Source organism: Dermacentor silvarum, chromosome 9, assembly GCF_013339745.2.
Source record: "Dermacentor silvarum isolate Dsil-2018 chromosome 9, BIME_Dsil_1.4, whole genome shotgun sequence".
Taxonomy (NCBI): domain Eukaryota; kingdom Metazoa; phylum Arthropoda; class Arachnida; order Ixodida; family Ixodidae; genus Dermacentor; species Dermacentor silvarum.
The window spans coordinates 11,348,929-11,366,394 of NC_051162.1; the positions used below are offsets into that span (position 1 = coordinate 11,348,929).

The window sequence follows — 17,466 nt, forward strand, 5'->3', positions numbered from 1 at the left end:
AACAGCGCTGAACATCAACGGGACGTGACTTCGTCTGTCTCAGTCACGTCCTGCTGTTCAGCGCTGTTACTCATTTTCTTCATTCACACAAGAATTCTCAAAAACTGAGAAATTATTACTGCTTTACATCCATTCAGAACATCAGTAATCGGGCTATAATTTTACGTATTGCGGTACAGTTAAAGCTCGACACAATCAACCTCAATATAACAAAAATTTTTGCTATAACGAAGTATTTAACTTTTTATAACATCTTGTCCATGTATTTGGACCTCAATATAACAAAGTGTGTTTATACACGATTTGAATATAATGAAATTTTACTGCCGTCGTGAAGGAATACCGAGGCAAATTAAATCTTCCGCAGACGCAGATGGTCAAGTGCAGCGGAGACTCCAGCGCGCTGTAGCCATAGAATAAAGAACCAAGTGTAAGTGGCTTCGTGACTTTGTCATTTCCAACTAAGTACTGTGTAATAAATAATTAAATAAAAACTATTAAAGTGTCCGACAACAGGATTCGAACCCACGACTCCTAGTGCAGAAGCCCGACATTGAAACTATCACACCACGGCCACATGCACCGACATGTGGCTTAGAACGCCAGTATCAATTTCTCGTGGTCAAGTCAGCGCGTTGAGACGCCTGGCGCATTTCAACTCCGTTCGCCAACAGGACGTCACACGTGAAGCAAATATGCAACACGGTCGCCATCCCGCAAATTGTGCGCCTTTCGCTGCAGCGGACCACGAGTCCACGAAGCAAACATGCAACAACTTCTGTGAAGACACATTTCACTTTCGTGTTCTACCAATTCCTATTAAAGAGGGATCAACCATAATTTTTTCATTTTATATATCGAACTTTCTTGTGATCCCCTTCAGATTCGATATATCTGGGTTCGACTGTATTTAGAGGGAACGCTTAATTAGTATGCCAGCATTGATTGCAGCTAAATTCTATATGAAGGTCTGGAATATTTTTTTTTATTAATAGAATACTTACTAAACAGAATCAAGTGCTTTTTGACCTGTGAAGCTGAAGAAGTTATGCTGTACTGAACATATGAAATTTTCTGTTGAATAGTGGACCTCTGTTATACAGTGTAGACCGCTTATAACGTAAGTCGCGGGAGTTGTACTTTCAAACACAATTTATTACGTATTTCACCCACACACACATGCAACACAATTGCAACACAGCACAGAAACCAAGTTCCCCTAACAAGTGCGGCATCAGCGGAAGAACGCCGTCATTTTCGTCTGGAGACTGGTCTCCAAGCGCACGCCCATGCTCCAACTCCAGAAAAAAAAAAAAAGGAGCACGTCACCGTTCTCCCCCGCACCCTGCTTTGACGCTGCTATCTAGTTCACTCTAGACGCTGCTATAGTGATGAAAACACGCCCCCTCCTTCCTCTAAAGTCTCCCGCCCTTCTCCTCCTTTTCGCCGCTTTTCGCCGCTGGTCTCCACGCGCGTGCCCACGCTCCCACTCCTGGAAAAAAAAAATGCTGTATGCTGCTGTCTGCCGTATGTGCAAGTGAAAGCGCGCTAGGGACACGTGCTTTCACGGAGAGCGAATGTACGGCGGATAGCCAACGCCACGACTCTCGTCGTGCGGAAGGTCATGGGGGGGATGGGAGGGAGGGAGGGCAGGCGACGTTTAGCTGCGGCACTCGATGCGTATCTTGCGACCGCAAGGGGAACTGGCGACTCAATCTCCCACACGAAAGGAAGAAAGTGCGAAGGCAGCGCGGGAGGGAGGGGGCGCGGCTTTCTCTGCAAGCAACTGCGTACTTTGCGCGGCTGAGGGCTGTCGCGCACACTGTATCTTGAAAGCGATCTCCACCCGGCTCTTACCTTTGTATGCGCTGTGCTTTCGCCGCTCACTTTCCGTTGAAGCGATAGACCACGCAAACCTTCGGTTGCTGCTCCTGCCGCGTTTGCTCACGCCTGCATTTTTACAGTGCTTGTCTGCGGTCGTCGAGTGCGATCTATTCATGTTTGCTTGTGTGCGCTGACACCATGCTTGTTAATTCAGTTAGTAAGCGGATGTGGCCAAGTTTATGCAGGCGATAAAACTACTATCCGTACTCCGTATACTCTACTAGTAAATTTGCTTCGCCTTTCGGCGCAAACTGCGACTTTTTGTTTCGCTTTCGCCGCTGATCTCCACGCGCACGGTCACGCTCCCACTCCTCTGCGTTTGCGCTCCCGGCAACCGTGCGGCCATGCGGACCGTTCTCAACGCCGCCTAGAAAAGGTCGTGCTCCGTGCGCCGATTTCATGGTCGCGCACTTAAAAGAACCGCGCTATAATCGGTATTCTGCTTCACGTGCCCACACAATAAACGGTTCGGATATATCTCCGTTTATTATCTCCGTTATTAAACGTTTATATCTCCGTTTATTATCTTCATTATTAAACGGATATATTTCCGTTTATATCTCCGCTATTAAACGGAATGGATGTATCTCCCATTGAGTTCTATGGGAGATATATCGGTGGTCAAAAAAACCCACGCTATAACCGGTCCCGCGCTAGAAGCAGCTACGTTATAAGTGGTCTGCACTGTATGACAATTTTTTTTTTGCACAGAACGCCTTCCTTTCAAGTTTTCCTAGCTTTAATGGCAGGTGGGCTTTACAGGTAAACCTCAGCTCATTCATGAAGGTCAATCTGCGTGACAGACGAAAGCGCAGACCACACATCACGTAACTCGATCGTCGTAGTCATCGTTGGTGCTGTGTGGGTAGACCACGGTTAGTGGCGACGGAGGAGAGCAGGCACCTTTGCATTGTCAGTTTTGGTGCGGTGTGATCCAGGTATCCAGGAAGGGCACAGCCAATTCCTGCTCCACTACTCACCATGGTCCCAGTGGCACATCGGTGTGCACCCGAGGGCCGGGGCCGCGCCTCCCACTAGAGGTCAGTGGTGGCAACGTGGTGAAAGGTCGAGTTGCCCGTGTGCCGCAGGGTGCCGCCGTCTCCGCTGTCGCAGCACACGCTTGTCATCGCAGCTGCCGGAGCTCCCGTCGCAGGTGCAGCCGTCGTCGCCCCCGTACCGTAGTGGTGCAGGTCAACGTGGATGGTGATCTTATTTGGGTCCTGGTTGGTGGGCGTCACGTCACCATTGGCCACCGCTGCCGCTGCTACGGTGGACGAGTCCTTGTCCGTAGTGGCAGTGCCCGTGCCTGCCCCGTGATAGGGCACGTAAATGCGCACCGCCTCCCCGCTGGCCTCTGGCGACTCCTGGCCAGCCCGCTGCTGGCTCCTGCTCGGCACAGAGAATAACTCCACATCATCGGGCACTCCAAAAGCAAGAAAGCACTCACGAAAAAAGGGATGATTAAAAGGTGCTACATAAAATCGAAACACTTCCGATTGGACCTTTGCTGCAGAACTTATTAAAAAACTTTAGGAGTCTTCTTTTTGTTTGCAGATCTTACAGATGCAGTTTCAACTACATCCACCAGCTGTGCATTAACCTATCGCAGTCATGCAACTAGCCCCCCCCCCCCCCCCCCCCCGACACACGAAAATATTCCAGTCGGATGTCTGGTAGCGCACAATAGTGCATGTGCTCCTGTTCGCCGGTTATTTGGGCTGGTAGTGCCAGCTTTTGAGAACTGTTTCAAGTAACAAGTGCATTTCGCAATGACTTCAAATGAGGGCAGCACTTGCTTTTTTTTTTTTTTTTTTTTACAGCGAAGCTGTACATGACTCGGATCCCAGGAATTTTTTTGTCTCTTGACAGAACAGTTGACAGAAAGCCATTCCATGAATTGAAGTGAAAAGTGCCTATCTCCATTAGAATTACGCATGCAAGACACACCCCAGTGTTCGTTTCAATAAAGAAACGCACAAAACAAGTGTCGAATCCACATGATAGATGATAAGGTGCGCTCGAACAATCCGAAGCACGTAGCGTTTGCTGCATGCGTTTCCCGGGAAGTGGCAACTGTAGCATAAGGAGTAGTGACACAACTACACTTTCATGTGTAAAAGCAGAACCCGCCTAGCTACGGATTTCATTTATGTTGTGATAGTGTCTACTCATTTTTCTTTATGAGTAGGCTTCACTGCAATCAGCATCGTGGGAAAGCCAGCTTAGAAAGACCAAGCTTACACCGATCTCCTTAAAGTCGGCTTCACCTTTAAACACAAATGCATTGCTAGGAAGACATTTTTCCAGGGGCAATATAAGCCGTCTCATATCAAAATGTGCAGGCCCGAGGACCTTCTTTAAAATTATTTTATTAATTGTTTGCTGTTGCCCCAAGGCGCGCACGTGTCCAAAACGCATTAGGCAGGCTCAGCCAATTTTCTCAGCCGTGGACGCCAGCGCCAATGCCGGCGCCGGATTTTCTGCGACACGGGGCCCTTAACGCTCTAGCGTTAAAATCTCTAAATCAATTCAAATACAGTACTGCCCATAATGTCAAGCATGACCTCATATACAGATGTGCAATGCAGGTGTATTGCTGATGCATCAAGTCGCACATGCACAAAGACTGCGAAACACTACAGTGTCTCTGTGGCTCAGCGCCGCATTTCCACATTGCAAGGTCTCTGGCATCAAGCTGTTAGTATCTTCCTAACATGTCGGCAGTCGTAGACGTGTCTTGCATCACGTGCACGCTGCTAAGTCTTCAGCTACCGTCATCCCTACAGTAGGCTCTGCATAATATTACTTTTCAATCTTTCTGAACAAAAATACGTTTGTACTGACTGTTAGTTTTAAACAGTACGTTTCCAATGTTTGCTCTGTATTACGCCCTTTCTAGCGGCATGACGCATCAGACTGCCGCTCTCATCGTGGCCTCCGTAGGCCTCCGCTCTCAGCAACATCACAGCAGTTCACTGTCGCGCCTAGCACCGAGGCTCCTGGCAGCAATGTGCATTTGTAAACATATCACCGGCACCGTCTCCTGGTGCTTCTACACCAGGAGATGGTGCCGGTTATATGTTTACTAACTAAATTCAAGCTAAATTCAAGATCTGATGAGCCTCTGCTCCCGTGGGGGTCTAACAAGTCCTTGTACAGTGGAACCTCGCTGATACGATTCATTTTGTTTTCTTTTCCCAATAATACGATTTGGTTGGGTAATACATTGGATAATACGATTTTCGGATGATACACTTTATTTTCTGGTTCTCGTGAAGATAGCATCAACGAGTTTCCACTGTATAAGGAACGAATTCCTCATTGATAAATAAATAGACAAATAACTCCAGACCACAATTTTTAACTATCAAAATTTCACAGCACTCAGCATTTCCGTAGATTGCGCTTAACGTCACTGTTGTGAACTACAACTGTGGGGTTTTCAGGAGCCAAGTCAGGTTGCCCGAAGTAGAGCTTTGCCATGAAAGCTTTGCAGCTGCTTAGCAAAACCACAAAGGTGAACAACGAAGAGAGCAGAGAACTTATAGAGGAGCTGAAGCAACACAGAAGCATAGGACAAGTCCACATGATGGACGACAACGCACTGACTTACACGTAATGCTTATTGCGTGATATACAATGAACACAATGAAAAGGGGGTAACGAAGGGAGAGGAGGGACCTTGACAAGGTGGCCACAAGTGATTCTGTAGAGAGTCATGCACCCGTGCACATGCATCTAAAAATTAACCTCTTTATCAAATACATTATTTGAAGGTGTGCTAACGCATGCTGTGCGTTTCCTTCCTATCCTGTATGCTTCGTAGATTCCATGCATTCTCGTTTTCATAGAATGGTTGGTTTTGTGAATGTATGAAAACTGTGGACAACATGGATTCAAACTGTCCTAGCTTCCGACGACATTGTGGATTCTTATAATAGCTTCTTGAGACTCATTTTTCATGGTGAAATAATTCTTGCGCAATAATTAGTGTAATTTATCCTATAATTTTTACAATCCAATAGTTTTCAATACATTATGAATGCACAATTAAGATATGAAAAAAAAAAATCAGTCTGCATTGTAAACATGCAATACACTGAAGTGCTCTAAGGAAACATTTTGCTGTTAGCATCTCACATCTTAATCGCAAGGAACAATAAGACAAGCTGCAATGAGTTTTCTCAACGAAGCCATACTACTATGTAGACAAACGCATGTATTATTACAGTTGACTTGCGTTAATTTGACACTGGCAGGACCAAAGGAATTGATCAAATTATCTTGCAGATGGAATTAAACAAGGTACAGAAATAAACGCCACAACACACCGCTGATTCATTTGGCAGTATTTTCCCGGTTCTAACAAGCCCCGAATCAAACGTGCGCCTACTTTCTGTGTGTCAAAAGTCGAAAACTAATGTAGAAATGTTTTTAGCAAGAAAAATGGTCAGGGTTTTAATATGTGTTGCACAATGGTGGCCAGTTTCTTAAAGTCAGCTTCGCCGCAATACACGTGCGTAATGCGGGAAAGCATACAAACGCCGCGAAGGCAGTTTGGTATCGTGTGCGATAGCACCACACAGGCAATTTTAGGCCTGGTTATCTTGGGGAGGGGGGGGGGGGACGAAAGAAAGAAACTAAAGGCGTGTGTTATTGTTATATTCAGGTAAATACCATAGACAGACATTCTGAGCTATGATTATATCTTAAACCTTCCTAGGGCAGGCAGAAAAAAATCGTTTTTGATGGGAGATGGCATGTGTTTATTGCATTCACTGTCCCCTAAGCTATGCTGAGACAGACGCCGCTACTAAGGGGGTTGCTACAGTCGAACCTCGATATAACAAAGCTGCACTTGCAGCGAAAAACTTCGTTATATCGCGAATTTCGTTAATCCGAGGTTTCATGTTTCATTAATTCAATGGAACTGAGATTGGGAAATAAAAATAATTCGTTACATCGTGAATTTTGTTAAATCGAGGTTTGACTGTATTGGGGTTACCATAAGCATTGGGCGTGTGCGTGCTCACTGGTTGAGTTCGAATTTCCAGCGAAGACCAATTTTAGGATCCAAATAACCAAAGCATAGCAATGCATACGTGCCGGTGAGGAACTTCGGTCGGAATCAAATTAAACGAAAAATCTAATTAACCGGACACCGAAATCTAAGTACACAAGGGTTTTTGCATTTTTCACCCATAGAAATGCGGCTGCCACGTCCAGAATTGAACCCGTGACCTTGGGCTCAGCAACGCCACGGTGTGCTGGGTGCCACAAACAAATGGAAAATTTCATAAAACATTCTTATAATGGCAGCCAAAATTTCAGTTGCAGCTATAGATTTGTTTTGTGGAGTCAGTGGTGATGCTGGGGGTAGGTCCGAATCAATAGAAGGGGTCTAAAAATTTGGGCTCTATAAAATCAGTTGGTGAATGCATCTGTGCCCCTTTGAAACTAGCTTTTCCGTAAACTCGACACAAATAAAATGGTAAAATTATTGGTGTCACATTAGCCATCGTAAACGAGTTTTAGAAATTGGGCCTTAAGCGATAAATCTGTGAAAGAGGGAGTGCATGCGTGGCTGATGGAGGTTGGTTCTCACAGCACTCACAGGGCGGCGCCCCTGGCCGAGGCGACCACAGCCGCAGGCGGAGACGCGATGGGAGTCTGTGCCGCAGCCGCAGCCGCTGCCTCCAGACTCTCCTGGTAGTCAACGTTGTCGTAGAGCGAAGGTGTCCTCCGCAGCGTCGCCGATGGGCTCGAGAAGCTGGAGAGGTCGGCGGCTGACGTCTGCGATGTCTCGGCCAGTGAGTTCCGCGAGCTCAGAGGGTCCACCACCGAGCTCGCACCGTCCTCACTCGTGTCACCACCCCTGTGATGCGTGGCAGAGACCCTCAATAAGCAACTCCGAAAACTGACTGATTCAGAGTTTATGCAACTCATGCCATATTTTGCACACACAATGATTTGACAGAAGTGTTGCAATGGCTAAGGGTTAATGGCGCATACTCGCAGAGCACACACAAGTCAGATGAAGGCAGGACCCGGAGCCAGGCACAACCATCAGTGAATCAGTGTGGTGGCGACAAAAAGTATTAATGCTTTTAAAGAAGGAGCACGACATTGTTCTAAATGTATGATGCATACAGAAATTTCACCAGTTTTTGATCCATGATTTCTCACGAAGTAACTGTCATGCGACTTGTTCTTGCACACAATTCTGCTCATCTTGCAGAATGAGGTCATTGTCAGTCTTATCTGATGAAATCATTAAAGAAGACTGTCTAGAATTGTGCGGCTCGATTTATAACTTGAAAAGTATGTCGCGTGCAGAGGTATTACCAGCATAAAATGCTCTCAATCTCCTTTGTCACAACATTGCATAAGGGTGCCTTTTCTCACATGTTTGCTATAATTGCCCATTCCTATACAGTCAACTTCCATTAATTTGAGCCTGACGGGACAGATGAAATTGGTCAAATTATCCAGTGGGTCGAATTAAACAAGAGGCAGAAAAAATGCCAAAACGCAACCTGGATTCATTAGCAGTATTTGCCCCTATTCTAAAATGCCCATGAACGAATGCTACTTTTTTGGGTTCAAATGAGAAAACGTAGAAATGACATTAGAGCTCATACACAAAGTTGAAATAGAATGCAAAATCTGATATTTTAGCAAGAAAACTGTACGATGCCTGGCAATGAGGAAAACATGAAACCAGTGAGCTTTACCTCCGCAGAATAAAAATACATTTACCTAATGTCCACTGCCACCACTCTCAGACAGCACTTGATCGCTGTCTATTAAAACCACAACATGTCCGTCCTTTACATTGTACACAGCACGTTTCATAGTGTGCATATATCAAACTACCTTGCAACAATCCCAATTGTGGCCCATGCCTAGACTACTTCAATAGTTCATCTTGCAATGCTTACAATTCTCTGGAACATGTGACACGACTTGTTGCCACTAGCTTAACATATAAAATAACTTGTTGTTTGAATGTGCTTTCATAAGCCAACTTAAGTCTGATTACGAAAGCACATCCAACATTACGTATCAAGTGGTGGCATTGAACCTTAGCCTTAACCATTAGGTCACCAATCACGTGCATACAGTAGTAAAAGCTTGTTAATTCGACCCTCGTTAATTCGGAAAATCGGTTAATTCGGACACGTCCTTTGGTCCCGGCAGGCGTTTGCATTATTTAATGCAATGAAACTCTCGTTAATTCGGATGTATTTGGCAGCACATCGGTTAATTCGGACAACTCTCGGTGCTCAGCGAGCGCGGAGTGCCGCAAATGTGCGACGTAAACGAGCCATAACTAGAGTGTACTCTACCATAACGGCGTTAGCGTCCACCGAAACGAAGCGACGGAGTTTGGATCGCTGTAGTCATCACTAAAAATCGTACTGGAATGACAACAACGCCGGAAGGCTTCGTGCCTATTTGTTCCTATTCGTGCCTAGCTTGCGTTTACCGCCACACATAGCACCGCGTTGGCCGCGTGCCTTCATGACTGCGTAGTCACCATCCATGATCGTCTTGATAGCGGCCGCGATTCCGTCCGCTGCGGTTGTGGCAAACAGTAGTTTCGTTTTTACTCGGTACGCACGTCGGCCGCGTGCCTTCATAACTTGGTAGTCGCCATGCATGATCGCGTCGATATCGACAGCGGTTTCGTCCGCAGTTGCAGCAAACGGTAGTTTCGGTTTGACTCTGCGTGCATCGGCCGCGCGCCTTCAGAACCGCAAAGTCGCCGTGCATGATCACGTTGACAGCGGCCGCGGTTGCGGTAAGCAATAGTTTCGTTTTTACTCAGTGCAAAGCTGTCGAGGATGAAGAGAGAGAGATTGCGGTTGTGAAGAGGAAGAGGCGCACCATATTGCGATGGGCGGCGACCCGGCGACATTGGCGAAAAAATAAACGGGATGTGCGCGCGCTAGTGAAAAGCGCGTCTCAGATGAAGACGCGCGCCGCGGCCGCGATGTGAAGGAAGTCGCGAAACCTTCGCCGCTGCGAGCTCTAATCAGTCGCGAGATGACGAGAATTGCAGCTTCCGCATTGCGTTTATGCAAAATAGAAACAGAATTTGCTGATTCATACTGCAAATAAGAGCGTGTTGACGTAGTAAGCATTTGTTTATTGTTTTCTTGATACCCTCGATAATTCGCCATTCGGTTAATTCGGACATTTTTTTCGGTCCCGTGAAATCCGAATTAACGAGCTTTTACTGTACTTCTCTCGTGCCAATGCCAAGTAGCTCTTTGAGATGATTGGCGCATGTGTCGTGTGGTGGACGTGTACATTTTATTATTGCGATAGCAATTATATGGACACTCAAAAGCAGATTTCTGCCGTCGGCGTCGCCGTCGCCGTGAGGTTCCGTATGACGTCAATGGAGATGAAATCGTCGCCGCGCGCCGCCGAACGCTGTATGTGCGAGTGAAAGGGCGCGAGGGACGCGCGCTTTCACGGGGAGTGAACGCACGGCGGAGAACAAACGCGCGTTCTGCGCTATGCTCCCTTAAGGGCTGCAGAAGTAGGCGTCTCTTTCCTCCTCTACAATCACCATATATGTAGAGTAAACGTACCTTCTTCCGACACGCGAAAGGCTGTGGGGGAGGGGGGGGGGGGCAGGGAAGGGAGGCGACGTTTAGCTGCGGCACCAAGTGCCTGTTTATATCAGAGGCTCCGGCAACAGTCACCAACGCCGCACGCATTTTGAGCGAACGCGGGCAAAACGCCGGCGGCGTCGACAACAGTTCTGCGTGTTGCCGGTGCTGCTGCATGTCCAAGTTTATACAGCTGATAAAGCTGCTATAATTACTCCGTATAGCTCTCTTCAAATTTGCTATCGCAATTGATGCTTCGCCTTTCAGGTGAAACTGCGACAACATTATTTTTTTGCACGACCACCATACTTACCCAGAGTCATGCTTCCCCTTGGCTAGGGGCCTTTAATTAAGGGATAAGAAATGATGATGATGAGCTTCAAGCTCTCCGATTTCTTTGAGTCTTTCTAGCTCACCTACGAGGCTGTTCACTCACCGTCGGCCCAGAGGGGATGCCCCCTTGCGCAGAAGGCTGCTGGTGCCCCCGATCGGAGTTGCGGGACATCCTTCCGAAACCACGTCGTCGTTCTCCGCAGCAGCTGGCGTGGCTCGACCCGACGGCGTCGACGCACGGCTCCCATTGGTCAGCTGCGCACACCAACGCCTCATTGAAGGGCAACCCTGACGTACAGTCGACTTTTTGCTTAATTCGAATCACCGAAAAGACCCGGTGAGAAACTGTACCCTGCCATGAAAGGAAAGCTCGTTCAGTTCGATCTCAAAAGCGTGCTGCTTCAGTTCGATCTGCCACCGACCCCCACCAGTGCCCCCCCCTTATGTGGACAACGGAGGGTGTTGGAACGAAATGCTTTTAATTCGGGTTTTAGTTTCGTTCCATTGACAATAGTGCCGGTCCGGTACTGCTCCGAAAAAAAAAAAAAAAGACCCGTGACGGTTCATAATGGTTTTGGTTTGCATGCAAAAAATTTCACAGCAAAGCCACAATAACAACATAGTATTTATTTTTCTCAATAATTTCAGAATAGCTTTCTCAATATTTATGTTTCTCAACATATTTCTGACATATTTTTCTCTCAATTTATTTGTCTCTGTGCATGGTTTAATACAGTAGCGCAATAGTGATGAGGCCGACGACGAAGGCTTGCACTAGCCGTCTCGTCCTCGGTGAAGTCGTCCTTGCTTTGCGCTATTATGAATTCTGAGATTGTGCTCAATGTCTTGCGTCAAGGCACTGAGCACGATCTCAGAAGCAGCAGGTCATCGAGCGTACTTGCCGAAATGCAAGATTGCTGTTCCGATAAAATGAACTTAAACGAACATAAACGATAAAGCTTCGGTAACAAAGTGTTGTACCCGTAGAAAACGAAACGATGAGCTCTTCAGCGCACAAGCCCTGGGTTTTGCTACAATGCCGATCTGCTAGTGCACCGAGCGGCAGGCTTAGATTACTCAAGCGCTGCACCAGCTATCGATCGCACTATCGCTGCCCCAGATACGCACTAATTCTGACGTTCTCCAACCCTGGTTGTTGTGGATGGCCCACTTTCCCCTTGAACGGAAAACCCCGATCACAAATATTTCGGTTTCACTCCGAAACAAAATAATAAATAACATTTTGGTTATGTTTTTATTCCTGTCAAAAACATTTTTTTAGCTTTTCTTTTTTGTTTTTGTTCCGTTCCGACACACTGGCACAACGGTTACTAAAAGCTTGACAACATAGGAAATTTAGCAGACAATGCTACTGCTTCAATAGACATAACGCTGTTTCATTGAAATTTACTTGAACTTTTAATGGCCGACGTGAGGCTATCCATTGTCACTTGCTTCATATCGTGTCATGCTGAGGCAGTATTTAACATGTGGGTGCTCTTTGCCTCAGGTTGGTTTAGTCACATTTCAAGAGCAAGAAACAAAAAGACGCTATACACAGCTTCAAGAAAGAAAAACATATTTGAATTTATTCATTATGCTGCCATTTGCTAATTTGACCTTTTGGATAATTACACCAAATCTTCAGTCCCTTAAGGGTCAATTAACAGGAGTTGACTATGGTTTGTTAGGTGTTTGGTGTATTTGACCAACATTTGCATTGCACATTCGTCTGAAAGCTTTAGTAGTGTTCACCAAATGGCATCCCTGAGAGTAGCATTGTTCTCCAAAATACTCTTTCAAGAAATAATATCCTCAAATAAATTATTTCTACTGGCCATCCTGCACTTGCTACTCTTGATTTCAGGACGAGAACACAGCAAGATTGTTGCTGCCATTTTGTAAAACAGCCTACAAAGGGGCACCGAAAAATGTTTGCTCACACCCTGAGCCATATATGCTGGAATAAGTGCAATGCCTTTCAAGGAATACTGCTTTCCCAAAGAAATTACTAAAAGGGCGGTGCAGTATGAACAAGATACGAGTGCAATATTTATGTTCATGGCCTCTTATGCACAGTGCGGTCTGAATAAAAGGGAATCGGACAGTGCTACAGACAGGACTAAGTGAAGATGACAGACACAGTGCCGACTAACAACCAGTGTTTCAACTGCAATAAAGTTAAACCTCGATATAATGGAGGCAAAGTACTCATGTGCTGCTGGATTGGCGGAATAGTGTAAACACGTTTCTGCTGTTTTGATTCGCTGCTAAGGAGCGGATATAGTCCAGCGTTCCAAGCATGTGAGGCAGCGACCGACGAAGTCGGATACGTCACCCCGGAGCACGGCAATCAGCTCAATCAGCTGTTGCCGCTGTGCATGTGCATAAGTTAGCGGTGAGTGAGCACTTTTTCGTTTGCACGTTTCCTTTAGTCTAAAGAGCGAGCGCATCTAAAAGCACTTTATCACAAGACCTAGACCAAGACCATGACGAGGCTGTGGCGTAGCTTTTGTGCTACTTTTGCGTTCCGAAAGCTTCCCTTATCTACACTCGTTACAACGGACCAGTGTACAACAGACTTTCAGATATAACGGACCATATTTCAGCCGTCCTACTCGAAGTGGCCCAGGCAGCCGCACAGTTCAGTTCGTGTTGACAAGAGACGCAGCACGAAGGTCAATTCGCTCGCTGCTGTGCCACGCTTCCTCACTCCATTGTTTTGACAGCGAGTTTCCGTGGTCATTGAGCGAGATGTGTTCATGTTTGCTTGTGCATGGGTGACACCAAAGTTTCTGAAGTGAGGCATTAAAGTACTCCAACCCCATGTCCTGGTGCATTCAACTGGCAGATTAGAATAAGTTATTGTGAGAGGTGTGTTTGGTATGAATATGTTGGAGCTAATTCAGATTAGCAGTGTAGGTGAGGGCAGCAGTGCATTTCGGATATTACGGACTTCAATAGAACGGTCATTTTTTGTCAGATCATCAGTCCGTTGTAATGCGAGTCAAATGTATAATGAAATTGTTAATGCAGCTAAACCTCAAATAGTTAATAAAATTGACAATTTGCTTCGTTATATTGAAATTTTGTTGTATTGAAATTCGTTATATTGAGGTTTGACTGTATAACGACGTATTTTAACTTTTCATAACGTTTCATTCATAAATCAATGTATCTTGAATCTCAATATCACGAAGTGTGTTTATACACGATTTCAATATAACATTATTTTACTGCCGCCGCAAGATATACAAAGACAATAAATGGAAATTTCTGCGGGCAAATATGGTCAAATGGTTAAATTACATGTGGCTGCTTGCAAGCGCACATGTGAAATTGCATGCCGCACGACCGAGAGTGACCACCAGGGCGGAGCAGCATCGTGTTCCGTATTCGCAACTAAACGGCAGGGGGTACTGCGAAGTCTGGTCACACAAGGTAGATTTTTTTGGGGAAAAAAAAAAAAAGAAAGCCATTAACCCTTTCCTTACCATGGCACTATGCATCGATCACCGGTGACCAAAGTTTTTGAGCACCTATTTTTTATAAAACTGCTGCGCTCCTGGGCTCGTAGCGCCATCTCGGTGATTGTATACAAAGAGTTCGTTTCTGCGAGGTTCACATTTTTACCGCGCGGCAGGGATCTTTAAAGGGCGCGCGAGCTCAAAGGTTGAAGCGCACTTGAGCGCACTGGTGCGATGGCGTTGACATCCGGTACCACGCGTGCTCGAAAGAAAGCAGTTTTGCTTGATCCTGACGATTATAGAAGCAATCTTTTCGACTTTTCGAGCAGTGATGACTCGGACATTGATGTTGCGTCATCGGAGTTTAGTTCGGATGAGGAAACTTCAGCAGATCAGCCGGGAACGTCAGCTGTTACCCGCCGGCAAGTTTCGTTTTTGCCTGCCGTTTTGTTTACTGATGTTTACAGCCGGTTCAATTGCCCTGTTGGTGTCCAAACTATTTTCTTTATTTATGGCGTGTACACTTCATTTGGACAAGATGTACTGCCACCAGTTTCGGCCCCAGAGAGATCCGGGCATTGACCTCGGGATGATGCTCCTGTCCGAAACAGCAGGCGAGAGCTCTCCATTTTTTTCGCCTGTCCTTTACAGCAGAGGTCGTTCATGCTATATGTATAAACAACAACAAATATGCATGGATACATATCCTTGACAAACCGACGTAGAGAATTTTTTTCTATGAAGATACAAGTCTATCATTACGACTTGCCGTGAATTTCATTAACTATTTTTGTTTGCTAATTTTATTATGCATTTTGTAAGTACTGTTTCTTTCCCGAAATGTACTTTTGAAATGTGCGTTTAGTACTTGTGTTTTTGTATATAATATTATGCTGCAAGTTTTTCTCTTTCTTCAAAAAAAAAAAATAAAAATCATAAGGAGGACCAACCAAGAATTTAAATATTTCACTATGTGTCATGTAATCTTTCTTAACTCAAAGAGTACTTTATCTATGAGTATAATTCCTTAAAGAAATGTTGCCCAGAGATATATGAACAATTGGTATATTTTGGAATTTCTCAAAAATATTTTTGACAGAGATTTTACTTATTACTGAAATTTTGTTTGAAAATTTTTGGGTGTTTTTTTGTTTAAGATTTTTTTACACAAATAACATTTTTTGTACTTTTTAAAAAGAAATATTATTTGAAAGCACGTTCATTTACCTTCACTTTTATATACTGCATGACACTGTAAACATATTGGCTGTTGCACAAAAAATTTCTAACTCAAACATACAAAAAAAAAAAAAGCAAATTTCTCCGTGGTAAGGAAAGAGTTAATGAGAGGTATACAAAATGCTAGATAAGGAACATGTATAGTATATCTGATTAAATCAAGCAGGCTAGGAGACTATTTGTCACTGGCCCGTTTCAAAGGGGATGCCATCACACTGTGCAGCAGGGCGGGTACACTGAGGTCTCTGCGCCGCCCCCACTACCGCTGTCTCCGACGATTTTGTTGCATTGTGATGTTGGTTCGTGCTATTTTCTGGAAGAAAAACGGGTAGGTGACACCGAGCACACAATTTTAGTCTGACGTTCCGAGCGTGCGAGGCAGAGTGGGTGCCAGGTTGGCTGATGACATACCCAGCCCGCGTGCGCCGTTTCAAAGGTAATCTGCTGCATGTGCAAGGACTGCATGGCGAGCCGATATGGCGTGGCATCGTGTGTCGTCATCCCACGCGTTTAGTGCTGGAGGTTACGCCATCTTGAGTTTTGGAGACGCACTGAAGCAAGAGGCAGACGGAGCATTTGCTGCCCACTATCGGCCACAGAGGCAGAGTGGATGTGAATGTGTGGCTGGCTTAACTTAATTTGTGCCGTCGATGTGGAGATATCGTCGACACGGTATGGAATCTTATCTTTCGTCGCCGACTCTTAAATTCAACAAAATCAATTCTTCTTGTCATTCAAATATGCTTTTTCGAATTGCCAGATAATTTGGAAAATTTTGTGGCCCCTTCTGTGTAAGAAGTCCACTGGTGATGTACCTATTTGCATAAAAGATCAAATTTCAATATAATGAAATTTTAAGACAACAATGCAAACTGCCGGCTTTTGCAAATTCGTTACATCGAGGTTTAATGGTATATAGGAAGGAGGATCTGTGCAGAGGACACAGAGACAGCAATTCGTCACAAGACACTGTCTAAAAACACTGTTTGAGCAGCTCGAGATCCACACTAAACCTTGCTGTCGCTTTCAATACTTTGCCTTCTGGTGAAACAGCCGCGAATTTCTTGCCTTTCTTTGTATTTATTTTTTTTCTCTCATTTTAGTTCAAATCTTGGTGCAGTGCAGTGTGCCCAGCGCTCACCGTGCGACTGTTAGAGTTGCGGATGCGAGGTGAGGCAGCCCCCCGGTGTGGCAGGTAAGCGGAGGGGGGCAGCTCGAGCCCAAATGGCCGCTGGGGCAGCTCCGATGGGGGTGGCCTGCCCGGGGGCACTGCCAGCCCCTGTCGTCGCAGCTCCTCCATGGCATCTTGTAGGGCCTCCATGGCTGCGTCGTCATGGAAACCAAAGTCCTGTTCCAGGCGGGCCTGTACAAAGCAGAAATTATGTTCGACAAGATGCCTTCACAAAAAAAAAAAAAAAAAAAAAAAGAAAAGAAATATATATACAGTTGAGCCCCACTAAGACGAAATTCATGGGACACGCGAAACATTTCGTTGTGGCGGAACTTCATAAACGTGAAATTGGTATGTATATACGTACGCCAAACGGCAAAGCCGCGAACGGAACCGAAACCATTGTCAGGGAAATCTTCGCGATGGCATGGGGGCAAAGGGTGAGACGTAACGAAGGCAGTCGACACAGTGTCAACTTCACGAGAGAATACATTTTGCGCTGCTGTTATAGCATTTTTCGTACATTGCGACTGACGTCTAACCCAACGCGCGTGCCCTGCCGATCGCGAAACACTCATTTTGCGGCACATGCACCGTCGCAATGAAGCGGTTTGAATTATCCCAATTTCACTGCATATTTATGACAAAGTCAGCAAGCTTGGCAAGCTTGCGCTTACCGGAAGTTTTATTTCCAGAAGTCAGTCAGCCTGGATTTCTTACGCTTCACGGCAAGCAAAGGCGTCACGTG

At 45.6% G+C, this 17,466-nt stretch overlaps 1 protein-coding gene across 4 annotated transcripts in view; it reads right to left on the reverse strand.

Annotated features, from left to right (window-relative positions):
- Positions 1-17,466, reverse strand: part of LOC119465128 (USP6 N-terminal-like protein) — a 118,536-nt gene that overhangs the window by 15,029 nt on the left and 86,041 nt on the right. For 3 of the 4 annotated variants that reach the window (XM_049656109.1, XM_037725929.2, XM_049656110.1), the window contains 4 exons: positions 16,689-16,910; positions 10,945-11,096; positions 7,499-7,759; positions 2,865-3,270 (listed from right to left, as the gene is read on the reverse strand). In XM_049656109.1, the coding sequence (XP_049512066.1) occupies positions 2,919-3,270; positions 7,499-7,759; positions 10,945-11,096; positions 16,689-16,910 (987 nt within the window). In that variant the 3' untranslated portion in view covers positions 2,865-2,918. Of the gene's footprint in view, positions 1-2,864; positions 3,271-7,489; positions 7,760-10,944; positions 11,097-16,688; positions 16,911-17,466 lie in introns of those variants that run through there. The other variant, XM_049656111.1, reaches the window with a different exon arrangement.